This window comes from Rosa rugosa, chromosome 5 (genome assembly GCF_958449725.1).
Source record: "Rosa rugosa chromosome 5, drRosRugo1.1, whole genome shotgun sequence".
Taxonomy (NCBI): Eukaryota; Viridiplantae; Streptophyta; class Magnoliopsida; order Rosales; family Rosaceae; genus Rosa; species Rosa rugosa.
Genome location: NC_084824.1, coordinates 43106484 through 43133033, shown reverse-complemented (window position 1 = coordinate 43133033; position 26550 = coordinate 43106484). Strand labels below are relative to the sequence as shown.

Genomic DNA, 26550 nt, shown 5'->3' with positions numbered 1-26550 from the left:
CCATCTTTGAGGCTATTTGTACTAGTGCTTTTCATGATATTTTGATTTATATAAAGGATTTGACATCACATGTACAACATCTCAAAGCAGTCCTCACCATTCTTCAAATTACCTCAAGCTCAAACACTACAAATGTATCGTTGCACAGTCTACAGTTCACTATCTGTGCTATGCGATTTTGAGTGAGGGTATGGTAGACCCTAAAAAGGTACAATGCCCAGTTATCCTGATTGCCATTATGAAGTCAAGTAGCACTACATTGGCCTAGCCCAAAGACTAAATGACAAATATAGTGATCCTAGACATGTGTCACCTTCTAGTTGTAAGGGAATAAGGGATGGAGCTTCCACTCTTTAAAGACCGTATCAGAACCATTTTTGGGTATGAATAAATGACATTTGCAGTTTCTTTTTTTTTTTTTTTTTTTTTAAATTTTATCATTTTGAGCTCATAGAATGAGACCATGTTTGGTTTACGTCTTATGCTCCCCTCTTATATTTGTATTCCGATTAGTCAAATGAAATTTATATCATTATCTCAAAAAAAAAAAAAAAAGATTCCCGTTGTACTATTTAGTAATAGTAACAATTATAGTAATAACGGGTCCTTGACTAAAAATGATAAAATTATTATTCAAAAGTGCCAGTAGGAGTAATTTAGTCATAAAAATGAGAATTAAATGTTGAATGTTAGGAACTTAGAAGAAATTAGGGTCTGTCCGGTAACGTTTTTAAAAATGATTTTTCAAAAACCGATTTTGAAAATGAAAACGAGAAAACAAGATTGGATTTTTGAGATCCGAAAATGTGTCCGGTAGTTTATTCCGAAAACAATTTTCAAAAACGAGAACAGCAAAAACACGTCCGGTACTCACGTATGAAAATACAAAAAACAATGCAAATGTATACATATATCTCCGTGTTTTCTAAAATATGAGAATGAAAAGGTGAAAACGTCTATTTGTCGTTTTCCTGTTTTACGAGTAAAATAAAAAATCATTTTCAATTTTTATTTTCTGTATTTTTGAAAACAGACCAACGAACGCATTTTCAAGCCATTTTCATTTTATAAAATGAAAAAGATGACTTAAAAACGTTACCGAACGCCACCTAATTCTTAAGGAGGATGGATGTCGCACTTTTTTATTTTAAAGTCTCAATTTTGTGAAACAAAATATATCGAAAGAAAAAATTAGACACGTTTTTTACTCTTCTATGTCCAAATAGAATCATCATCGGTAGGATCAAGTGGGACCACAAATAAACTTAAATAGAATGAATAAATTGAAGTCTACTTACTGGATAACTACTGCATCTTGTTATAACGGACTATGGAAGCTGAGCTTATTGCTTTATTGTTGCAAAGCAACAATGGTCTACAATACATGTAATTACAAACAAAAATTTAAACATCAGCAACTTAACTTCATTAACAAAAAATTACTTTGATTACTACATGATTAGCTTCATTTTACGCGATAAGCTTCGTTCTCACGGGATTAGATTAGTACGCCGAGCTCAATAAGCTCTGAAACAATACGTTTAGCGAAGTAAACGAAACAATTAAGAAAAGAAATCAGGGTTAGGTGGAAGAGGAGCAAAACACGAAGAGCTTGAGATAGCTATGGAGGAAGCGGACTCGGACCTCGAACTCTCCGATTCAGAGGAGATTTGGCCGTTAATTTCTCGTTTATTTGAACACGACTCACTGTTCCGGCACCAAATACAGTCATATAATGATTTGATTAGAAAATCCATCCAGAAAATACTCGATGAGGCTAACGACATAGTGGTTGATTGCGGTCCTCAGGTAAGTTTAAGTACGTAGTAGCTACTTAGGGATTTGAGCCTCTCTGTGCGGTTCAATCTATGACCAAAGTGATGTTGTTTTGCAGTGCAAATTGGTGATAAGTTTGGGTGGGTTTTGTGAAGAGAAATTTACTCCTGTGCGTGGCGTTTATCCAAAGGAGGCTAGATTGAGGAGGATGACGTACTCAGCTCCTCTGTTCGTGAATGCCAGTTACCAAGCAATATTATGAAGGTGATTTGGAGGTTTCTTCAACCCTTAAGGAAGTCAAGGAGATGTGTCTCGGAGAGGTTCCGGTAATTGTGGACTCGGAATTCTGCCGATTATGTGGCTTGTCCGATGAGAGATTAAGAAAATTGGGAGAGTGTCCCTCAGACCCTGGTGGATATTTTATCGTCAATGGCATTGAGAGGGTGTTTATAGCACAAGAGAGGATGACTTTAAACCATGTGTAGTTGATTGGTAAGGGAAGGATGCTACCCTAGATTGAGCCATTTGGGATAGTGAACGCAGAAACGACACCAATGGTTCTAGTGCTTTTACATTTTTTCATTAATTTCTGCCTCGCATTTTGGTATCTTAAATCTCTTTGTGCGTGTCTGTGTTTATATGTGAGTGGGTTGCAACGCTGTTAGATTTAAGCTTTCCAATAAAAACATAAAAAGAAAAGAAAAAAAAACTATAGTTCATATTGCATTTGGAATTCCAATCTACTATTTTTTCTCACATTTTGTTTCTCAAATTTCTAGTCACATCCCGACCTTGTCATCCTAAAGCTCATCCATATTGTCATCTTTTTCAGGTATTAAATCGTTTGACATATATCTGACATTGTCACAGTTAAGAGATCATATACACCTTTAGCCTATAAAGGTAAAACTATTGACAGAGCTTTTCTTCCATACCTTTTTTTTTTTTTTTCTTTCATCATGATTTTATCTATGTCTTGTGAGTTTTTTTTTATCCTTCTCATGAGTTGAAGTTTCATTATTTTGGAACGGTCGGATCAAGACAATTGCATAATACCTATTGGGAAAAGATGTGTCCGGTTGAAACACCTGAAGGACAAGTGAGTACCCATTTCTGTATGTCCAAGACGTTCAAACTTTTTTTTTTTTTTTACTTTTTTATTATTTTTGTTGTTGCACCAAGCTTGTGGAGTAAAAAATAATTTTGCATTGATGCTATGCAAATCGGTAGGATCAGCTGTTGGTCTAATCTTGGATATCTTGGAATCATGTGATTTGCAGAGTTTGGAGGTGCACGACCTATTTGTTGTGGTGGATTATGCCTCCCTTCACTTTTTTTATTTTTATTTTGTAGCTTGACAAATTTTATCTTGGTTATGGGAAACTAGTAATTTTGAAGACTCATTCAAATTCACAAAATTTTTTGTTAATGGCTATTGAGTTGGTATACATGAAAAATCTAACGACGTGTAGATAATATTGAGAGACAAAAAGCGAAGGGTCAGTATCCCTTCTATTTTTTTACAATTTATGTTCTTCTATTTAAAACTTTCATTTGTTAATGTCATGTTAAATGTTGTGAAGAATTGTAAAAGGTATTGACATTGGAGTGGTGAGACATAGATCTCGGAGAGAATTTTGGATAAATACGGATGCTAGTCGCTGTTGTCGGTCATTAATCCTTGTGGACAAACTAAGGCTACTCATAAAGAAGAAACATATTGAAGTAAGGGAGAGTATTCAGTCCACCGACCATGGACATTCACTAGCGGGTTAAACACCACCAAAACGGGTGATTCTAATGGCGTTGGTTTCGTCTCTACCTTGTATCTAAATTTCATAATTGAAGTCTAGTCCAATTATTATGAACGAGGAATGAAGAATTTACGTCGAAAATTTTTCGTACTAAATACGCCGGGGTGCTTGTACAAGATATATCATTGACAAGCTTCTATTGTTTGTACTTGAACTTACTGAAGTTGATAGGGATCATTTTGGCAACAAGAGGTTGAATCTCACTGGTCGGTTATTTAGAGACTTGCTTAGAACGGTTATTTTTTTTTCATGGAAATTGTAGGTCACGTTTGCTTCATTATTGTTTGATTGATCATATATTGTTTTTATGAGTGCATGAATTCAAAAAAGTTAGATGTAAAGTGAAAAAAACTTATGCAAAAGGTTCCTCGCTTGTATCCGGACTTGGTTTAGATGTCCTTTGAAATCATTACATTTGGGTTTATACCTACATAGTTCTTCCATGGTGTAGTTGGTTGCTAAAAGGGAATGATGCTACCCTGGATTCTGCGACGGCTAATGTAACCAAGATAATGACCAGTGCTTTGAAATACTCATTTGCTACCAAGAAAATTTGGGCTAGTAAATGTAGAAGGGTCAGCAATTTTGTTGGTACTTTTACATTTTTCTTTAAGTTCTTCCTCACATTTTAGTATCTCAAATCCCCTCGTGCGTGTCTGTGCTTATGTATAGGTGGGTAGCGATGGTATTAAATTTGAGCTTTCCAATAAAAACATAAAAAGTAGGGCTGGGCACGGTCCCAGACCGACACCGGTTTTACAGGGACCGGCAATGTCAATTCGGGCCGGTCTTGCAATTGAGGAAAACTTGGACCGGGCTAAACCCAGACTGGCACTAGTTTTATAGGGACTGGGACTGGGACCGAGACCGACAGTCAAGAACCGGACCGATCTTGCAGCTGCAGAAAACAGGGACCGGGATAAACCCGGACCTGGAAAAAACGGGCCTGTTTTTTCGGGTTTCCGGTTCCAGTCAATCTTTGCAGCACTGCTGCTTGGCTGCTTCACCTGCTTGACCTGCTTCTGTTTGGAGACTATAAAGAGTATAAATATAATGCAATCTGCAAGGCTGTAATGCTTGGAAAAACAAAAACCATTCTGCAATCTGCTGTAAAAGTGTAAAACAAACCATTTTGCTGCAAATAAAACAAACCATTCTGCTGCAAATAACAATCAACATTTCAACAAGAGTTACAAGACTACAAGTCTACATCAATCATGAGCTGCTGTGCAACAAGCCAAGCAAGGCTGCCAAGGCAGGAAGTTTGAAATTGAAATAATGAAAGGCTGCTAGGAATTTAATTCAACATCGTCTGATCAACATATATCAACACCAAGTTCACCAACATAGCAGCACATATTGTCTTAACAGTTAACTACATAACAAATTAATAACAACATAACAAATTAAAAACCAAAACAAAGTTAAGGGCCAAAGTCCAAACATCCGAAAACATAAATTGTTCATGAGTTCATATCAGAATTCAGAAACTTCCATGTTGCCATGCTCAATGTTATGCACTTATGCAGCTGCTCCTCCAGTCCTCCCTCTTCAATTTTTTTTCCCTAAGCATTTCAGTTTAAAAAGACACAGTATTACACATTTACACATTATATAGTTATACACTTATACTTTGCACCAATGCAACATCGTAGAAACAATAACCAAAAAAGGCAGCAAGGCAATAAATTGATATACCTTTAGCTTTTCTTGGTGGCAGCAGCCCTTGTTTTGCTGCTTTTGAAGATTTTGAGGTCCCAGCAGCGGCACTTGTTGAAGGAGTTGCAGCTGCAGCTCTTTTGGAGACTTTTGCAGACTTTGAGCTTGAGGTTCCAGCTTTGGCAGTTGGTTCTTCTTCATCACTTTCAACAACAACTGCTTTTCCCTTTGCCGCTACATCTGCAACAACTCAAGAAGTAATGACTATGAGATGTAAAACTTAAAATTGTAAACTGCAAACACCAATATGCAAAAGCAAGAAACAACAACAAATCTACAAATGCAAACATATGTACCTCTTTCCATTTTTTCATAAAACTCAAGCTCTTCTAGGCTTGGATAATACTCGATGTCAGATTGATCTCGTTTTTTGATCCAATTTTGCAAGCAAATCAATGCTTCCACACTTTTAGGAGTTAAAGAACTCCTAAAAGGGACAATGACTCTCCCACCTGTACTGAATGAGGACTCGGATGCAACTGTACTAACTTGGATTGCAAGTACATCCCTTGCAACAAGTGCAAGGTTTGGATATTTGCAGCCGTTTATCTTCCACCAATCAAGCAACTGCCAATCTTCATCTTTGGAATTCTCCATTGGATCAAGTAGGTAACTGTCAACTTCACTCTCAACAACCACTTCGTCCAATTCAGCTAGGGCTTTTTGCCAACCTTCTAACATCTCAGCCATTTTCCCGGACATTTTCTTGCCCTTCTCCTTGGCCTTGGACTTGGACTTGGAAGATGTGGCTGTTGCTTTTGTGCTGCTAGAAACGGTGCAACTTGTTCTAGTGCTGCTCCTAGAACTTTTACTCTTTGAAGTGGCATTGGTTGATGATCTATATAGATCAGTTAAGCATACTAACAGCTCCTTCACTTCATTGGCCTTGGCCTTTGCTTCGGTAGCATCAAACTGGAGGTGAGTTAGACATATGTGACTAATGTTTTTCAACTTGAACCTAGGATCCAAGACAAGGGCTACTAACAGCGGTTGATTCATATCATCAACAGTTCCAAAATACTTCCTAAACTTTGCTCTCATCTTCACTGCCATCTCCATCATTAGCTGTTCGGTTTCACTTCCATGGCTCATCTCCGGAGGCAGAAAGAGTGCATCAATCTCAGCCTCGATTGCTACAATGTCATGAAAAGCTTTATGAGCAGTGGGTTGTTTGGTTGCACTAATTCTCATTGTCACATCGTAGAAAACCCTTAAGAACTTCACAAAGATTTCAACTTTATCCCAATCTGCAGCAACTGGTGGCCCGACTCTTTTTCTTGGTTGAACTGATTTTTTTTGAACTTGTATTTCACCCTCCTGTTCCTCATCGACCTCTTCATCTTCATCAAAATAGTCTTTGTACTTATTGTCTTCCTCATCAGCCATCCGATCAAAAGCTGGCTTCACCTCCAAAGCTATGTCAAGCATAAAAAAATGTGGAATTCCATCGCGTTGGAACATCCACAGCTGGAATTCTTTGAGAATCTATATGGCCTTCCTGCGTCTCCTTTTCAACACACTCCTTGAAGCAGTCCAATCTGTTAGAACTACTTCTAATATATTTCACGGCATTTCGGATTGCAGCACAGCTTCTATCCATAATTCTCAAACCAGCCCTAACTATAATGTTCAAGATGTGAGCCAAACACCTCATATGCATGAACTTGCCACCAAGCACTGGGGGTTTTTTCCATCCAGCCATTTTCCTTTGTAGATACTCGATTGCCACCTTATTTGCACTAGCATTATCAACAGACACTGTCAACACCTTGTCTATCCTCCACTGCAGCAAACATGTTTCTAACAGCTTTCCAATTGTGTTGCCTTTGTGATTGGGAATTACACAAAAGTTCAAGATTCTCTTGTGCAAATTCCAACCGCAATCTATGAAGTGCGCTGTTAACACCATATAATTGATGTTTTGTACAGATGTCCAAGTATATGTTGTTAAGCACACTCTATGGTTCCTTAAAACCATCCGAAGCTCCTTTTTCTTCTCCTCATACATCTCTAAGAAACAGCTCACTATTTTTCTCCTAGAAGGCACCTCAAATCGAGGAATTGCTACTTTGCAAAACCACCTAAACCCTTCATTCTCAATGTGGCTAAAAGGCAATTCATCAATAACTATCATTTCAGTCGCAGCTTTAACACAAGCTTCTTGTGACCACCCTTTATTCACCTTCAAGGTAGGATTAACTCCACCATCACTAATCAATACTTGCTGTGTGTCTTCTAAATTCTCCCTCCCAAGATACTTTTTGCACACCTTTTCAACATGTCTACGCAAAGTACTTGTACCATTAAATGAAGAATCAGCAGCGAAGTCAGCGGAGCAATACTTGCATTTGGCCCTTTTCTCAAATCCACATTCTTCTTTCTTCCCATCTTTTTCAATGTAGAGTGTTCTGTCATACTTCTCGTAATGATTCCACACATTTGACCTCGGGGCAGCCCTATTTGTTTTATTTTCTCTTCTTCTCTTTTTCAAGTTTTTCGGCGAACCTCGGGATGCCCTGAGTTGGTGCTTCATTTTCTGTTTCTAATGCAGCTTCTGTTTCCCTGGTTGGTTCCTTGTCCTCACCTTGCTGAGACACAGCAATTGCATCATTCCCAACAGCAACAATTTCATCATTATCACCATCATAATGAGAACTGACTGTATGACTTGAATCCGATGAGGTTGCCATCAAGTATTCAAATCTGTAAAATGTCCTAGAAAACACAAGCTGCATGATTAAATAATGGTTATGAGATAAAAACACAAGCTGACAAGCATTAAGCCATTAACTTCATTCAAATTTCAAAATTTCAAATGCAAACATTTCAAGGGATAGATGCTTTACAAGTTCAGTAGCCCTCACTCCCTCAGTCCCTCACAAAGTCACAAGTCACAAGCTTATCTCCTGAAAACAGTTAAACAGCCACCAAAAGCAATCAAGCAAACTATAACTTTAACTAATTTTAATCCAACAATCAATAACTTCCAAACACCTCACAACATTATTGCTAGAGACTAAGATGTGAAACACAGCAAACACTCACCAAGTCACCATAGCAGCTCAAGGGCACTTCTCATCAATGTATGTTCGGATGTTCCAGCAGAAAAAACGCAAACAATATACATCAATATGCAAATTTCAATCATCAATCATCAATCATCAATCCTCAATATGCAATATATATATATATATATATATATATATATATATATATATATATATATATATATATATATAGCATCTCTGAAATGGAACCGATCATCAATCTTCAATATCAAAGTAACCACAGTCAATATCAATCATCATCAATCAATATCAAAGTAAAGTGTATGGAATGGAACCTTCAATAGCATCTCTGGGAGTCTTAAAGCCGAGCCCAACGCTCTTCAAGAGTTCCAGAAGCAATTGCCTGATTTGCCTCCCTTTCCAGGCCTCTTTCCCTTGCCACTCTTCTTGGACCTGCAACCACAGTCATATGTCAATTCTCTCTCAAACTCAGATCTTAATCCGAGCATATAGAAATATCAAATATAGAATGAATTGGTGCAGAGACGCAAGAGAGTGATTGAGTGAACAGACCTGGGAGTCTGGGACACAGACACAAGAGGCTGGAGGCGGAGGCGGAGACGCGGATAGTCGCGGAGAAGACCATAGCCTGGAGGCGGAGAAGCGGAGTCGCAGAGAAGACCACAGCCCAGAGGTGAGGAAGACCGATTGTGACCGATTGTGAGGGACTGATGGAGGCAGAGTCGCAGAGAGCTGAGGAAGACAGGAAGTGAGGCTTGAGGAAGATCGATTCATCGATTATTCGATTTGGGATTTTAGGTCTACATACTAATCACATGTGGTCATGTCCATACTAACACAATACACTTCGAAAACAAACCTCTAATTGGACGACACGTACACAAGCTCGGGTTTTCCGGTCCACGCAGTCACCGCCAGTCAAGAACCGGGACCGGACCGCCACGTTGAGTATAGGGACCGAACCGGCCCGAAAGCAGTTATTTTTAGTCTAAAACCCGGCCCGAACCTGTTGGTCCAGATCAGTCCCTTCCAGTTTTTCAGGCTTTCGGTTATTTATGCCCACCCCTAATAAAAAGAAACCAAAAAATTACCGTAGTTGATACTTTTGTAATTCCATTCTATTTTTTGTTCTCACATTTTGTTTCTCAAATCTCTAGCCACATTCCAACCTTGTCATCTTCAAGTTAATCCTTATTGTCATTTTTTTCAAGTATTTTGTCGATTGACATATATATCTTGAACTTGTCACAGTTAAGGAGATCATATACTCCTCCTTAAAATAAAAAAATAAAAAAGAAAGAAAGATAGAGGACATTGTTCAAGTAAATCCCTATTTACGTGTCTGGCCCAAACCCTAGGTTACTTGACCTAGTGGTAATAGGGTTTGATTAGAAGAATATAGATATTCCTATTCAATGTATGATTACCTTTCCTTGTATGATTCAGATTCTATGCATTGTAATAATCTATATAAAGAGGCCCCTATTATCAATGAGAATACACAACGATTTTCTCTCAATTCCCGTTTCTCTAAAACACGTTATCAGCACGAAGCCCTAACCCTGAAAACCCTAATTTTGTGACCCTCAAAATCCTGCAACCACCGCCTCACATATCGAAGCCCTAGTCCCAAGGAGCCCAGAACCGGCGGCGGAACCACCGGAACCGGCCGGAATCCACTTGAACCGGCCATCGGAAAATCCGAACCGGCCCCTGCCTTGTGCCTGCCCCCTGCGAACCCCTGCCGAGATCTGCCGACAGCCCCTGCGCGCCCCCTGCCGAGCCCCTGCGCACCTGCTGCCGACATCTGCCGAGACCCCTACCGACACCTGTCGACAGCTCCTGCACGAGCCCTGCACAGCTTTTGCACAGCCTCCGCAACTGCTCTGCACAGCCTCCGCAACTGCTCTGCACAGCCTCCGCAACTGCCCTGCACAGCCCCCGCAACTGCCCTGCCTAGCTCCGGCCACCACCGCCGGCCACCAATTTCCGGCCACTTTTCCGGCGACCTTTTTCTGGCCATCTCCATCAACTTTTCCAGTCAAGATTTCCGACCACTTTTCAAGGTAAATTTTTCTAAAAGTTCCCGCTTTTGAAGTTTTTCATTCTTTTTCTTCTTTTCTCGGGGACTTGCAACCTTCCTTCTTCTACCCCCCTTTCTTCTTCATAGGGGAGACCAAAAAGCCGAACTGTGGGGGTTCGTGCTCACTCCAAGCTTGGAGCTTGTAGAGTCCTCCAAACTTAGAGTTTGTTGAGATAAAACGATCGACCACAAACATCATTGTTTCGATTTAGTCCAACCCCTCTTGGAATTTCTTGGAAGCGACTACGCTCGGAAATTCCCAATTTCTTGGAAGCGACTACACTCAGAAATTTTTATTGTTTTCGTGGTAGCCTATTTCGCTCCGAAACTAACCCTATTTTCTTATTATTTTTCAGGATGAGTAACCTGAACAAGTTGAGCTTCGCTCCACTAGAGAAAACAGGCGCAGGATATTACAAGTGGGTCCGTGATGTGCTCCAGCATCTTAAAGCTGATGGGATCCTGAGTACGATCCAAGAGCCAAGTCAGGACGTGCTTACTCCTCAACAAGCTGCTGCTTTTGAAGCAAATAGAGCTACGAGAGAGGCGAATGAAGCTAAAGCCATCATTCTCATGACAAAGCACATGAATGACGCGCTCCAGAATGAGTACCTCAATGAGGAAGACCCAAGAAAAATATGGGTAGAACTCGAGCAGCATTTTGGCAACGTCCGTGACTCCCTGCTTCCAGACTTAGAAGTGAGATGGCATAGCCTTCGCTTCTATGATTTCAAGTCCGTACTTGACTACAATTAGGAAGCACTTCGTATCAAGTCTTTGATGGAATTCTATGGGCAGAAGATCACTGATACGATGTTGATGGAGAAGACTCTCTCTACCTTCCCCGTCTTTGCATTGATGGTAGCCAAGAACTATCGGATTGATGTCAATGCTAGACGCATCACACGATTTCATGAGCTTATTGGTGCCATGAACGTGGCTGAAAAGCACGATAACATACTTGTGAAGAACTATAACTCTAGACCCGTGGGAGCCAAGTCAATTCCGGAGTCTAATTATAGTCACGCCCCTAAGAGAGGTCGCAAGGAGCGAAACCCTAAGGATAGGGATAATTCTCGCCCTAAAGAGGAAGGAAACCGCCAAGATAGGCATGCATGGAACCGTGGTGGTAAACGTGTGAAGAGAGAGAGAGGCCAAGCCTCCAGTTATGGTGGTGACCCCACCAAGGAAAGAAACCGTCCCCAAAACGCTTCTAAAGCGCCTCGATCAAGGGAACCTGTCACGCCCTGACTCGAGCTAATTTTCTAATCTCGAATTAAGGTGTGAATCACATCTTAATTATAGAACTAATATTTCTATAACCAAAATGTGATAAAAAAATAAATAAATCGTGAACTAAAACTAGGTAACAAGATCTCAAAATTCCAGCGGAAGCATATATTACAGTCTTTATCACATAGTACATTAGTACTCATTCTTTATTCCAAACAAACATAAAGGAAACACAAGTTTCACAACCCATTTGACATTATATACATATCGGAACTTCTTGCCCTAGTATCTTGATTCCATACCTGCAAAATCTGTTAAGGGGTGAGCTCAACCAGCGGCTCAGTAGGGACATAAAACTTTCTCATGGATAATTGACCAAAGATAATACCACCATGTATTTCAATTATAACATGCATATCAAACAATGATGCAATCCAACTCCATTTATATACCCGTTAATTCATATACCAGAATACGCAAGCCTACACGTTCCATACCGTGTACTAAAGCCTTCTTGTCAAGTAATTTTGACATGAAGGATCTGGGAGAAGCATCATATGTACTAGGAATTGAGATTAAGAGAGATAGAAAGCAGGGATTGTTGGGATTGTCTCAAGAAAATTATATTTCAAAATTTCTGAAGAGATTTGGAATCGAAACCTGTGCTAATTGTGAAGTTCCAATGTCTAAGGGAGATAAACTAACCAAAAATCAGTGTCCTAAAACTGATATTGAGAAAACTGAAATGGAGTCAATACCATATGCTAGGCTAGTAGGGAGTTTGATGTATGCACAAGTCTGTACAAGACCAGACTTGTCTTTTGCAGTTGGAATGCTATCTACGTTTCAGTCAAATTCTGGACATGAGCATTGGACAGCTGGTAAGAAAGTTATGAGGTACCTGCAAAGGACCAAAGACCATATGCTTGTGTATAAACGTGTGAAAAAGCTTGAACTAGTTGGCTTTACAGATTCTGACTTTGCTGGGAATTATCCTACATCTATGAAGTCAACTTGTGGCTATGTTTATTTGCTAGTAGGTGGTACAGTAGCTTGGAAAACAATGAAGCAGTCATTGATAGCTACTTCCACCATGCAAGCAAATGTGATAGCTATATATGAAGGAGTTTGTAAAGGTTTGTAGATTAGAAATTTTATTTTGGAAACCAAAGTGTTGAGTGATCTTGTTACTAGAAGCTTGAAAGTGTTTTGTGATAATGAGGCTGCTGTGTTCTTCAGTAAGAATAGAAAAAGGTCAAATAATTCTAAACATATAGATTTGAAATTCTATAGTATTAGGAAGAGAGTTAAAGATGGTGAAGTGGAAATTTCTGGAATCAAGACAGGTGACCAGCTTGCAGATCCATTTACTAAAGCATTGTTAGTAGCAGCTTTTAAGGAGCATTCCAGGAATATGGGAATTCTGTCGAGTTTTCAAGATGCTTAAGTTCAGTGGGAGCAAAATGTTTTGAGAAAATTGTTCTTCAGTTTAGTTTTGTTTTGGCTTAGTTCTTGATTTTTTGTTTTGAGTTATGTAACAGAAACGTTGTACTTCATGTTTTGATTTAGTAAAATGAGGTATTTTTCAGTAAATGTTTTGACAGCTTTATTTATTTTAATAAATTTATGGTTGCTGTATTTTATGAGTTCAGTTCAAGTGGATTGTTATATATATGCATATATTCAGTAAGAAGCAAACATTGATCCACTGTGTGTAAAGAAAATTGTGTTTGCATTGTGATTTTGATATTCAAAATACTTAGGTTGGACTGTTGTCAAATAACAACTGCAGTTTGATATATAATGTTATTTGATTGCATCACATTAAGTTTGAATTCATGTGAAGTGCAGAAACTATTGCCTTGTGGTCTAGAACGAGTATGTTCATTTGAACATGCCTATTTCTTGATTCTGCAATGGTTATGCATTTTGACAGAATTGAATGGATTTAAGGTACACTTACATCTCAGTGCACACTTCAGCTATTTCTGGAAATTTTTGTGATTCAGTTTGTATAGACAATGATGGTCCAAGTGGGAGAATGTTAGAAATAATATGGACCTATCATCATCTATATTCAGTTTACAAATTGGATTGGAACTTTGTTCATAAATAGGAGATGTATGTTAAGTACAAAACCTAGAAACCTATTGAGTTAATTATATCAGCTTATAGGTTAGGACTCCATTGGTTGGATTACATGGTAATCTGATTTGGTGTTGCATTAGGTTTCCTTGTTGTTGGTAACTTGGTTTCTAAGAAATATCTTTATGGGAGGAATATATATAGGAAGTGTTGGTCCCTGCTCTCTCTATTACAAAAGCCTTCAGTCCTGCCCCATAAAAGGAGCTTGAATTCAGAGTTGAGGAGAAGATCAATACTAGTTGCTGCTATCTCGTCTATTGCAATGGCTCCCAACACAGAAGAAGGTTAGTTTATAAATCTTGTATTTTGGTTCATGTGGCATTGATTAATATTAAGTGTGTTTATGTATTTGTGAATTGATCAGGGGATTTGATTTGCTCATTCAGTCTAACACGGACTGCACCTTAATCTCTGGTGATGCTACGGCGATATCGCGGTGGTCCTGTGCGTCGGGATTCAAGCTTGATTATTCTTCTTTTGTTGTCTTAATCATCCTTTGTTCTGCAGCAATTGTAGTGAAGAAATGGTTCCTATATTTTGTTGAAAAAGCACAAGTCTTGATCAAAGTTATGCAAGAATTGAGGGATTTTGATTCAAGAAACTGATTTTTTGTTGCAAAAGGTGAAATGGTATCTTGTGGGTTTTGTTGTTGTTTAAGGGATTTTGATTCAACATGGCACTTTAAACGATCTGGGTCTTCGTCTTTCTCCCTTTCTATTTGCTTTTTGTCACTTTGAATGATCACTGACTCCGGGAGAAGCTTATGGAAGAGAAAGAGAGGGAATGCGGCTGTAGGTTGTAGTCAAGCCAACATTTGGATGACCTTCTACTGATGTCATAATTGAGCTGATACATAACTCCTTAACATTTCTCTTAACAGCAAAACTCAACCACTTATCCATGAGGCGACTGTCGGTACGGTTTACTTCACGGTATCTCATGCGAAGCCTGAACTTATCTAACTGCTTATCACTCTCACGGCGCTTCAAACACATGGTGACAAATTTGACAAACTTTTCATGTTGATAACAGTCACCAAGATAATATTTGCCAAAATAAGGTTCTTTCTCATCAAAATCTAAAACTGGGACTAAAGACCATACACGTTCCCACTGCTTGGAAAGAATTGTGGCTCGGATAGCAAGTCTAGTAGTGGCCCGGATAGCAAGTCTAGTGGAAAGAGAATCGAGGATTTGGTAGATACAATTGTCAGCTAATTCCTGGGCGTTCTGCTTTTCATGATCATCTTCTTGCCTTTTGGCCTGCTTCTTGACCTGGTTGTCCTCGTTATCGCTATCGCTGTTGACCAGGCTGCTGTGTGTTCTTTTCTTAGAACACTGAACATTAGTAGTCTCCCACTCTCCCTATACATGTTCTCACCAGACCGCGGAGGTTGTTGATGATGAAAGAAGGAAATTAACCTCTGCTCCTCTATCAACCAAGACTGATGAAAGAAATCAAGCTGCATGCATTTCTCAAAATAAGTATTTTGCTGTGAATCAGGCTCAATTAAAAACAAAATGGGAAATTTATATATATATTTTGTTGTATCAAACGTGAAATTTTTAACTTCTCTGATGATCAATTGAAAAAATTAAAAAAGTGGACTTACCCATCATTAAAAGTCGCTTCCTTTTTCCTGCAGACCAACCCCAAGCTGCGACCTTAGAACAAATTTCTGAAATTTCGATCTGCATACCACCCAAGAACGAATTTTTCAGTCCTTCTCAATCGCCTGGCGCCTCTGCACGCATATCTTCTCTTCTTTTCCGTTCAAGCTTTTGACTTTTCGTCTTCAACTTTGGAACCAATTGACGAAATTTCAACCGGAAAACAAACACCGTTTAACTTAAAAGGAGCCTCTCAATCTCCTGTCCATCTTTCTCACCATATTTTTGCTCACTCTGCCGAGCAGATCATCTCAGATTTTCTTCCAGTTAATTTTTAAGACTCCACAGATCTACTTTGTTCGGTTGCCAACCTTTTATCGTATCAATCTGTTCAACTGGGCTGGTTAGCTGGTTCAATTTCGTAGTGCCATGTGAATACAGGCACCATTTGTGCCGCTAGCTTAGCTTTACAGTGTCACGGTTTCGTCTTGAGCTCCTTTGTGCAACACATTAGGGGCCATCAATCCTATTCCTACCCAACTTCGCCATAAAAGTTTTGAGTTTGAATTGGATATAGGATCAGGGTTCAGATATTTGCGTACCTATCCTTTTCGGGCCAAGGCCCACAAATACTAAGCAATATCATTGCTCAAGTCAAACAGAACAAAGAGATTGGGAATTTCCTGATACTCATATATTTCTCATCTCCCGAATTGGAGTATATATACAGAAGTTACAAAGTTCTACTAGGAAACTAATTACAATAATTACAACGTGATATTCTCTCCATAATTACATAAATATTCTCTCCTTAATTACATAATCTTAATCAATCCACAGTTACCACGATAAATGGGATACCAATTCAATGACTCACGCTAACACTCCCCCTCAAGTTGGAGCATACAGATCACGAATACCCAACTTGTCAAGTGAGTCATAAAATGCCTTGCTAGATATTGCCTTTGTAAGAATGTCTGCCAACTACTCCTCAGTAGGTACAAAAGGAAATGAAATAATTTGACCATCCAACTTTTCCTTAATGAAATGTCTATCAACCTCCACATGCTTCGTTCTGTCATGCTGAATCGGATTATGAGCAATTTCAACAGCAGCTTTATTATCACAATATAGAGGCATCGCCTTCTTCTGTTTGAACCCCAAATCTCTCATCAAGTTCCTCAACCACAACATCTCACAAACTCCACGAGCCATTCCTCTATACTCTACTTTAGCACTGGAACGGGCTACCACCTTTTGCTTCTTGCTTTTCCAAGTAACCAAATTACCACCCACAAACATAAAGTAGCCTGAAGTAGACCTTCGATCAGTAATACAACCTGCCCAGTCTACATATGTATACCCATAAACATCCAAGTGTCTATGCTTGGAGAACACCAACCCTCTACCTGGAGCAGACTTTAAGTAGCTCAAGATTCGAATTACAGCATTCATATGAGCTTCACTAGGATTATGCATAAATTGACTCACAACACTAACTGCATAAGCCAAATCTGGTCTAGTGTGTGACAAATAAATCAATCTCCCAACTAACCTTTGATACCTTGCCTTATTTGTGGGTACTTGATCCGGATATTCTGCTAACCGATGATTCTGATCAATAGGAGTATCAGCTGGCTTACAATCAAGCATGCCAGTCTCTACTAACAAATCGAGGACATACTTTCTCTGACTCAACATAATACAATCCTTCCCTCGAGCAACTTCAATTCCTAAGAAATACTTCAAATTTCCCAAGTCTTTCATCTCAAATTCTGTGGACAACTGACTCTGCAACTTCTTAATCTCCTCTGAATTATTACCTGTCACCACCATCTCATCAACATAAATAATCAAGGCTGTAACCTTACCCTTCTGATGCTTAAGGAATAAGGTGTGATCTGAGTTACTCTGCCTATATCCAATTCTCCTCATAAATGTTGTGAACTGACCAAACCAAGCTCCTACTTCAAACCATATAGCGACTTCCTTAGTCTACACACCACCTTCTCTCCTGTGGAAGTACCATATCCCGGAGGCAAGTCCATGTATACTTCTTCATTCAAATCTCCATGTAAGAAAGCATTCTTCACATCAAACTGCTGTAGAGGCCAATCAAGATTAGCTGCTAGAGACAAAAGTACCCGGATTGTATTGATCTTTGCCACTGGCGCAAAAGTCTCATTATAGTCCACTCCATACTTTTGAGTATAACCCTTTGCCACTAACCTTGCCTTATATCTATCCACCGACCCATCTGCACCCAACAGTCTGTTTTCCTGGAGGCAATGGTACCAACTCCCACGTACAGTTCTTCTCAAGTGCATCCATCTCCACGGCCATCGCCTTTACCTACTTCTCATCCTTCATTGCATCCTGCACTTTACTAGGAAGAGACACAGAAGATAATTGATTCACAAAGGCTACATATGGTTTAGACAACCTATGGGTCGACACATAATTGGCTATAGGATACTTAACCTTAGCACTCAAACTCGGTTCATACTTTTTTGGGGGCTGACCACGAGTTGATCGATCTGGCAAGACTTTAATTTGAACCTGTGTAGTTCCATCTAAAGGAACAACACTACTAGACAAAGGAGGATTATTAGACAAATTACTAGACAAAGGAAGATTATTAGACAAACTAGTAGATAAAGGAGGATTATTGGACAAAACGGAACCACTACATACCTCAGGCGAAGACTGAACAGGAGAGACCGCTGATGGAGAGGGAGAGACTGGAATAGCTGAAGTAGCATGCACATTCTTCAAACTAATGTCTTCAGGCACTTCAGGCAATGTATTGTTGACGGGTTGATGCTCCCCCTTCGACGGATCGAAGTCTTTTTCGACCTGTCGAACAGACCCAGTCGACGGACCAAACAAAGCTTCTGAAGGAACTGGAGGTGTCGGACGCGAAGGGTCGAGAGCTGCATCAAGAGCTTCTGGACTTGGCTGCTGCAGTGGTTCAACGGAATGGCCCTCGGACGAATTTGTGATTTCAAGGCTTATGTCAGTCACTTCCTTGTACTGCTCTTCAAAGAACACACTCTTCTCCCCCTGACTAGGAGCCGCAGTAGGCGAGAAATAACATGTGTCCTCACTGAAAGTAACATCCATGGTGACATAAAACCGTTGGGAGGGAGGATGATAACACTTGTACCCTTTCTGATGAGACCCATACCCGACAAAGACACACTTAAGGGCCCGAGCATCTAACTTGGAACGTTGGTTCTTATAAAGATGGACATAAGCTACACAACCAAAGACACGGGCAGGAAGGGTATTGAGAGATGGAATGGAGACATGACTGGGCAAAACCTCAAATGGAATACGACCTTGAAGAGAAGAAGATGGGAGACGGTTAATAAGATGGGAAGCACATAGCACCGCCTCCCCCCAGAGATATTTAGGCATATTGGCACTAAGAAGAAGGACACGACCCATATCCAAAAGATGACGATTGTTCCGCTCAGAATCCCCATTTTGTTCTGGTGTTTGAGGACAAGTGGTTTGGTGAACGATCCCATGAGATTGGAAATAATCATGAAACGAATGGTTAACAAATTCCCCCCCATTATCAGATCGGAAAATTTTAATGTTAGCATCATATTGGGTACGAACAAGATTATGGAATGCTGTGAAGGCGGAGAAAACCCCATCTTTTGACTTAAGCAGAACAATCCAAGTTAATCTCGTAAAATCATCAATAAACAAAACAAAGTAATGCATTCCTGAAAGGGTTGGATGTTTGGAAGGTCCCCACAAGTCTGAATGAATTAACTCAAAAGGCATAGTACTAGAATGAAAACTCGGAGAATAACTAGACCGATGACTCTTAGCTAAGGTACAAGTCTCACAATGTAAGCTAGAATTACTTACTCCCAAAAACAAAGAGGGCATGGACTTCTTCATGACACCAAAAGACGGATGACCCAAACGCCGATGCCACAACCATAACTCATCCAACCGATCAGAACTCAATGTCAAGGCAACTGGACCTTGCGGTGCTTGTGTCCACTACACCAATTTCGGAATCAGACAACACATATCAGACGACAGCAAACATTTTAACTGTCGTCTGAATTAATCAGACGACAGCAAGAAATATGCTGTCGTCTAAGTTTTCGAATCCAACAACAGTTTTTTTTTTGCTCTTGTGCAATAACATTTCAGACAATGGTTGATTTTTTTTGATGTTGTCTGAATGAATTAATTCAGACAACAGTTATTATGTGATGTTGTCCAAGGTTGATTAACACAGTGGTGGATAAAAGATGTTGTCTGATTGTTTTTAATCACACAACAGTTATTACTTCTCTGTTGTGCAATTACTCTTAATACAATGGTTGAAAAATATGTCGTCTGATTGTTTTGATTCACACAACAGTTTTTCAGTTGTCTATTGTGTGACTTTATTTCAGATAATGTACTGAAATTGATGTTGTCTGAATTTTAGGGTTCAATAGTTTGCTCAGCCCGCCTAATTTTTTGGTCGAAAGTTAAACTTCCCACTTTTTCTTCCCACACATATTCGCACTGCAATTTTGCTCCCCCGCCTCAATTTTTCAGTTGACCTCTCTCTCTCGTTGTGCATCTCTTCCCTCTTTTTGAAGTTTGCTATGAAAACCCACGAGATTGAGCTGAGAAAAGAAAACAAAGAAACAAAAAAAACTCTCCCAAAACCTGTCTCTCTCGTCCTCCCTCTCAATCCATCATAGCAAACATCGAAATTCCCCTACTCGTGTAATCGTCGGATCTTCCACCTTCGAATTTCCGACGGCGTTTCCCTACACAAACCTCACGCTCTCTCTCTCTCTACCCTCTCCCTCGCCCTCTCCGACTTCTCTCCTGTCGACAACGTCTTCGACTACGGCTCCAACTTGGACTCCACCTTCGACGATGGCGGCCACTTCATTTTGGACTCGTCCATTTCAGATCGCTCAATTTCACTCTGAAACCAAAACCCCAATCCCGATTCCCCCTAATTTACCAAACCGCTAGGGTTTTCTAGCGGTCATCCAGTATGAGTTCCAGATCCGCGAGCCGGGGACCCACATGGTACGACTCCATTTCCAGGGCTTCAATTCTTGTAATTTTGATTGAAATAATGCTCAGTTTCATGTATATATCAATGGGTTTGTGGTTTTGTAAGTCAGTAACTTTGGATTTGGGGGTGTTATTGGGTCTGGAGCGAGGATCGAATAATTCAGGTACCCAATGTATCGCTGTTTCAAGCTTTTGTTTTGTGTTTGTTGTTTGATTTTTCTGTTGTTTGGAGTTTTGTTGTGGGATGTAGCGTGATTCTTTGGCTTGATCTGTTGTTGTTTTGATTGATCTGGTAGTTTGATTTGATTTTATACGCTTGGATTTATAATTTGGGGCTTGGTTCAATAATAAGTCCTGCTTTCAAATTTGGTTGATTGGTTTTGAATTTCGATGCATGCGATAGTGGGTGCTGCATATGAAAGATGGGTGTTGGGTTTTTCTATCTGGGTTTGTTTTTCTTATCATGTTCTCATTTTCAGTTTTCTACATTTATCTGATGGTTGTCTCTTCCTGATCAATGTCTTTTTGTTTCAGCTGGAGACTACATCACCGGCTTGAGCTTGCTGGATTTCAATACCTTGGTAGACCAGTGAGTCCAGTGAGTTGACTCCCCCTCTCCCTCCTCCTCCAGTCCTCCCTTCCCAACCAAAAAGGTCCTAGTTTCAATACTAAATAAATAGTTCGTTCTTATTATGTGTTCTGGATTTTAAGTAAGTGTTGTGACAGGCATCTTCTATAAATGAATCCTTTAACCTACCTATAAATAAATATCCTTAAACCCAGGCATCTTCTTAATTTCTGACAGTTTTATGTGACGTCTATGGTGATGGCAGGTTGGAGCTAAATCACGTAATATTTCTTATATAAAAGGAAAACTACCCTCTTGGGTTGGAATTCCTACATCAGTTGCCCTACCATTTGGAGTATTTGAAAAATTTCTTTCTGAACATTTAAATAAGGTTGTCACCTCTAAACTTCAATAATCATATTCTGCACATATATTACTCATGCAACTGTCATTTCTACTAGTACCTTAACCAGAATAGTCTGAAGTTATATTAATTTGTTTGGCTTTGTGTTTTTGGAAGTTAACCTGTCGTTTTCTATACTAATATCTTAACCTGTCATTTTAACTAGGAGATGCATAGAAATTTAACTTCAGTAGTAATTTAATTGCTCCTTAACGTCACAGAGCCTGGTGCCAAGTGAGAAAAACTAAAAATGCCTTACTCAAGTGCTTATCTTTTTTGTACATTTTCATGCCCTTTCAATACTTTTGTTAAGTATCTCGCATCTAAGTAGGTACATCGATGAGTGGGACCTCTTGAGGTTCATGATCGAGGAAGAAGTGGAGCTTGTGTGGCCACTAATTGACATAAAAAAGACTGGACAAGTCGATAGGAAAACTCTAACAAAGTGGGTGGTAAGACATTTATCTTATTATGTCTCTTGACTTCCAGAAGTTGTAGTTCTTATTTTGCTTATGGAGGACTTTTGTTTTGTTTCTGTAGCATGTAATTTATACATTGATCACATCTTTCAATCTAAAAGCAAATATAGCAGGGTAGTTATTCATGAAGGAATTCCTACTTGTTATGTATGCACATGCAGAAATACTTAAATTTGTACTTGATGGAATTTTCCTTCTATAAGTATCTCTTGGCAAGATGAGATTGGATCGAAGCAAAAGAATAACTTCCCATACCACACACACACACACATATTTATCTTTGGTATTTGTTGTTTGTATGCCACAGTTTTCATCACATAACTGAGGTTGATGCTTTTTGATGTAGGGTCTTCCCTCCTTGAATATCAAATGGTGAAACCCACAAGTCTAGCTTATGCTTTGCCAGTTGATGTTGTAAATATGGTTATCTTAGCAAGCATAAAGGAGTTAAGGCTTAAAGCTGCTGGTGCATTGTTTTCACTTATTTGTGAGGTTTAGGATGTTAATGCGCATCACATTTATGGACAAGTATAAGTTTATGGTTAGGGTTAATGTTGGGATGGAATGACTTTGTTGAATATATGGATGAATGTATCGGATATTTACATAAATGAATTTGTTTTGAATCTGTTGTCATTTGGATTCCATATATGCAGAATGTCAGTCTTTTGAATGTCTCTCAGACAATTCTATTCCAGCTAAAAACTATTGTCTAATAATTATTCATCATAAAATGCCTAGCAAAAACTGTTGTATGAGCTATCGAACTATAATACATTAAGGACTAAAAGAATGAGAAAGCCATTGTCTAGCAAAACAACAGACAACAGTTTTTCGGAGAAACCTATAATATCAATAATGGATAGACAATGGGAATGTCAACTACATGTTGTCTGACTCAACCTTCAGACAACAGCAAGCATATAAGCCCCTGTTGTCTGACACAACCTTCAGACAACAGCAACCAGATAACCTGCTGTTGTTCTTTCTGGTATTCAGACAACAGACAGCATAGTAGTCGCTATTGTAGTAAACTTTATCAGACGACAGTTTTTTGGTATTGTCTGATCCATGTATCAGACGGCATTGAGATAGACAACAGCAAAGTATATAATCAGACGACAGTGAAAAACTGTCGTCTGATTGAAAAATTGGTGTAGTGGTCTGTCCTGCGTACATGCAATCCAAGTGAAACAGTCTCCCCCTCAGGTCTCCCTTGCCAATTGTCGCCCGAGTGCACAGATCCTAAAAGACAACATACATTGGATAGAAGGTTACAGAACACTTGTTTTGTGAGTTTAACTCAGACACAGATAAGAGGTGATGAGATAGAGAGGGTACATATATGACATTATAGAGAATAATAGAAGGCGTAACTTGGACTGACCCAACACCTAAAACTGGAAAGGACTTACCATTTGCATTTGAGACATGTGTTATAGATGGGGAAGACAAAGTGGTAAACAAAGACTTATCATAGGTCATATGGTCAGACGCACCAGAATCAATTATCCATGTATCACTACCAGTAAAGTCAGAAATATTCAAAGCAATACCAATTTTACCTCGATGTTCCTCAATTAGAGGAACATTACCCTTAGTATGGTCTTGACCCTCCACACCATAGAAATCAGGTTCTTGCACCAACTGAATTGCCGCCTTGCCTTTTTTTATTATTGTTGCCACCTTTCGATCCAGAGTTGTTGGAGTTGATTCTCAGCAATTTGGGGCATTGACTCTTGTAATGGCCAATATTTTTGCAATAGTTGCAAGTCACATGGTTGTAAAATGGAGCGGATCCCCTGTTGTAGTTCTGATTCGGCTGATACCCGTGATTCCTGGGCCGATACTGAGAATTCCCATTCTGAGGAGACAAGGAGAATGGTGAAGAAGACTTGGCCTGAACTGTCAAACTAGAGATTTCGGTGTGAAGGTTCTTCATGGCTGCCTTGTTGGTCAAATCTCCCAGTCTTCTTCTTCAAACAGCAACCAAAGGTTCAAGAACAAACAGATTTTGATGGATCGAAATAAGACAGCAGAGCTGCTACAGATGAAAAAGACAAACTTTTTCAAAGAGTACAAACTTGACGGCAAGGTGTTGCAAAATTTTAGGGTTTTTAGGATAGAAGGAACAGAGGACGAAGACAAAGGACAAACTCTTAAGGAGTATACAAAGACAAATTTGCAGCGGAAACAAACGAACAAAGTCTAGACGGATCTCTGCTCTGATACCAAGTCAAACAGAACAAAGAGATTGGGAATTTCCTGATACTCATATATTTCTCATCTCCCGAATTGGAGTATATAAACAGATGTTACAGAGTTCTACTAGGAAACTAATTACAATAATTACAACGTGGTATTCTCTCCATAATTACATAAATATTCTCTCCTTGATTACACAATCTTAATCAATTAATCCACAGTTACCACGATAAATGGGATACCAATCCCATGACTCACGCTAACAACTCATAGCCTTGCGCTTTAAGGGCTTGAATTAGCTACGTCAAACGGAGTTTGTTGCGCTAATTGGTCAAATTATGTATAAAATTGTAGATTTTTTTTATTTTTTAGGTCTAACTATTTGTACCCAGCAAGTCTAGTGGATTTCACATCATTGGCAATTTCCATCTGTCACTATAGAATTGATCGTGCTTATTACACATCTACCGCAACTCCCTTAACAATTATTATTATTATTTTTTAATTTCATTTTATTTTATTTTTTGGAGAATGACTCCCTTAATAGTTGTTCCTGCAAATTGCAATGCAAGAAACTTAATGAATGAACTTGAGAGTTGAGACCAAAAGAGGAAAACTTAATTAGTGAATGAAACATGCAAAAACAAACAGTGTTGTGCATATATGATGAGGGAGTGGTTGTGAACTTGTGATTGCCTTTTTAGCAGTAGATTAGCTATAAAAATACTAAAATCCAGATCACCATTTTCTGTACATGCAATTGTGTGGTGAGTACTATTAGTCAAGCCACAACATGAACATTACATTGTAAACTTGAAAAGGACTGCTAGCCAAATATTTGATAGGAGGCATATCGCACCTCCATTCAGATATCTTTCATCACTCGAACAACTTTCCTTAACATATATATAATTAACAGCATAGTGCCAATGTTCCAGAGGAAAATCAGCTTATTAAAACAAGATTACCGTTTTCCCGATTAGATAATGTCTCGCTGCATGTATTCCCTCCTCCTCTATTTAACGTGCTATTTATTAACGGATATCGAATTTGAGGGCTATTAATAGGCATTCTAGCTAGCTGGGCCGAGATAGGCAGTCTAACACGTAATCTAGAGGTTAGGTAATTATGACATGACGTGTTGTACTATATATAGCATGCCAGGAAGCAGCCGCCCTATATGGAAAACCAATCAGAATCCTAGGGTTTTCTTTTTCGCCTTGCAGAAGTGGACTCTCCAACAATGGAAGATGATGCAGAAACAACAATACTCCCAAACGAAATCATATGCTCTGAAATACTCCCAAGGCTACCAGTCAAGACTCTTCTGCGTTTCAGGTGTGTATGCAAGTCCTGGTCCTCTCTCATCCTCAACCCCGGTTTCGCCACCGCTTACCGAAACCTCTGCTCCGGGGAGAGAAAGCGCTCTCACCTCCTCTTCTTTACATGTGAATCTGAATATCCAAAGGAGCAACGCGTCTTCTCCGTTCAGCTCAACCAAGGAGGGAGCCAAAGACGAGCCACCCACGTTCTTACTTTGAAGCAACTATATCAAGCACAAAGCAGAAAGGGCTTGGTTTGTTTTTCCCTTTCTAAAACTTCGAGTTCTTACCTTGAGGTCCTTGACAACCGTGTTCATATATTCAATCCCTCAACTCGACATGTGGTTACCCTCCCCCAGACTTCACGCGTGAATCTCACGGTCTATGTTGCACACCACTTTGGATTCAGCTCTCTTACAAACGAGTACAAGGTTCTCCAAATCCAAAGATATAAGCGGGGTTTAATTTTTAACACTTTTGTCCTTGGTACAAGTACTACATGGAGGCGAGTAGAGGTAGACCTTGCTGATCTCCCTTTTGATCCTCTCGAGTTCAAATTTGATACTAGCAGTGTATCCACCTATGGGGCTATACATTGGTTGCATCCAACATTGAATATTATTGTGGCTTTCGACATGAATGGGGCTGAGAGATTTAAGGTGGTACCAATTCCTTATGGTATTGATCTACATGATGCCCTCGTCAGACTAGATAAAGTGGATGGATGTCTGGCTCTAATAGATGGGCGGAAGCAGCAAAGCTACATGAAGGGGTTATGGATTTTGAAGGATTACAAAAATCATGTCTGGGTTAAGGAGGATATATTGTTTCCTTTTCAGAATGATATAGTACGGGGCTTAGCCGATCTTCGTTTGCATCAATACAATATGAAGACTAAAAGTTACAGGTTAAGTCAAATTTTGTTGCCGGAATGGAGGAATGATAGTCGAATGTTGGACATGCTGACTAGTTATGATGAAGGCATTGCACCTTTAAGATGAGACATGCCTAGTTCATTTTGAAGCAGGCAGGATAACAAAATGTAAATGTACGTTTCTGGTCCATCCTTGGTAAAGTTCAGTTCATGTATCGATAATATATGCCTTGGTACT

The 26550-nt window shown here is 39.4% G+C and overlaps 2 protein-coding genes and 1 long non-coding RNA gene across 3 annotated transcripts; all 3 read left to right on the top strand.

The window, feature by feature from the left end:
• The first annotated feature begins 12186 nt into the window (after positions 1-12186).
• On the top strand, positions 12187-13101 carry LOC133711704 (secreted RxLR effector protein 161-like). Its single transcript, XM_062137806.1, has 2 exons — positions 12187-12790; positions 12932-13101. Exons 1-2 carry the CDS (start codon positions 12187-12189, stop codon positions 13099-13101), a joined length of 774 nt encoding a protein of 257 aa, XP_061993790.1.
• A 6894-nt stretch (positions 13102-19995) lies between these two features.
• LOC133712907 (uncharacterized) lies at positions 19996-22097 on the top strand. Its single transcript, XR_009847659.1, has 3 exons — positions 19996-20473; positions 20996-21114; positions 21295-22097. It is a non-coding gene; the product is annotated as an uncharacterized LOC133712907 (long non-coding RNA).
• A 3226-nt stretch (positions 22098-25323) lies between these two features.
• Positions 25324-26550, top strand: LOC133708021 (putative F-box protein At5g62660). Its single transcript, XM_062133472.1, has one exon. The coding sequence runs from the start codon at positions 25360-25362 to the stop codon at positions 26437-26439; it is 1080 nt and encodes a 359-aa protein (XP_061989456.1). The 5' UTR covers positions 25324-25359; the 3' UTR covers positions 26440-26550.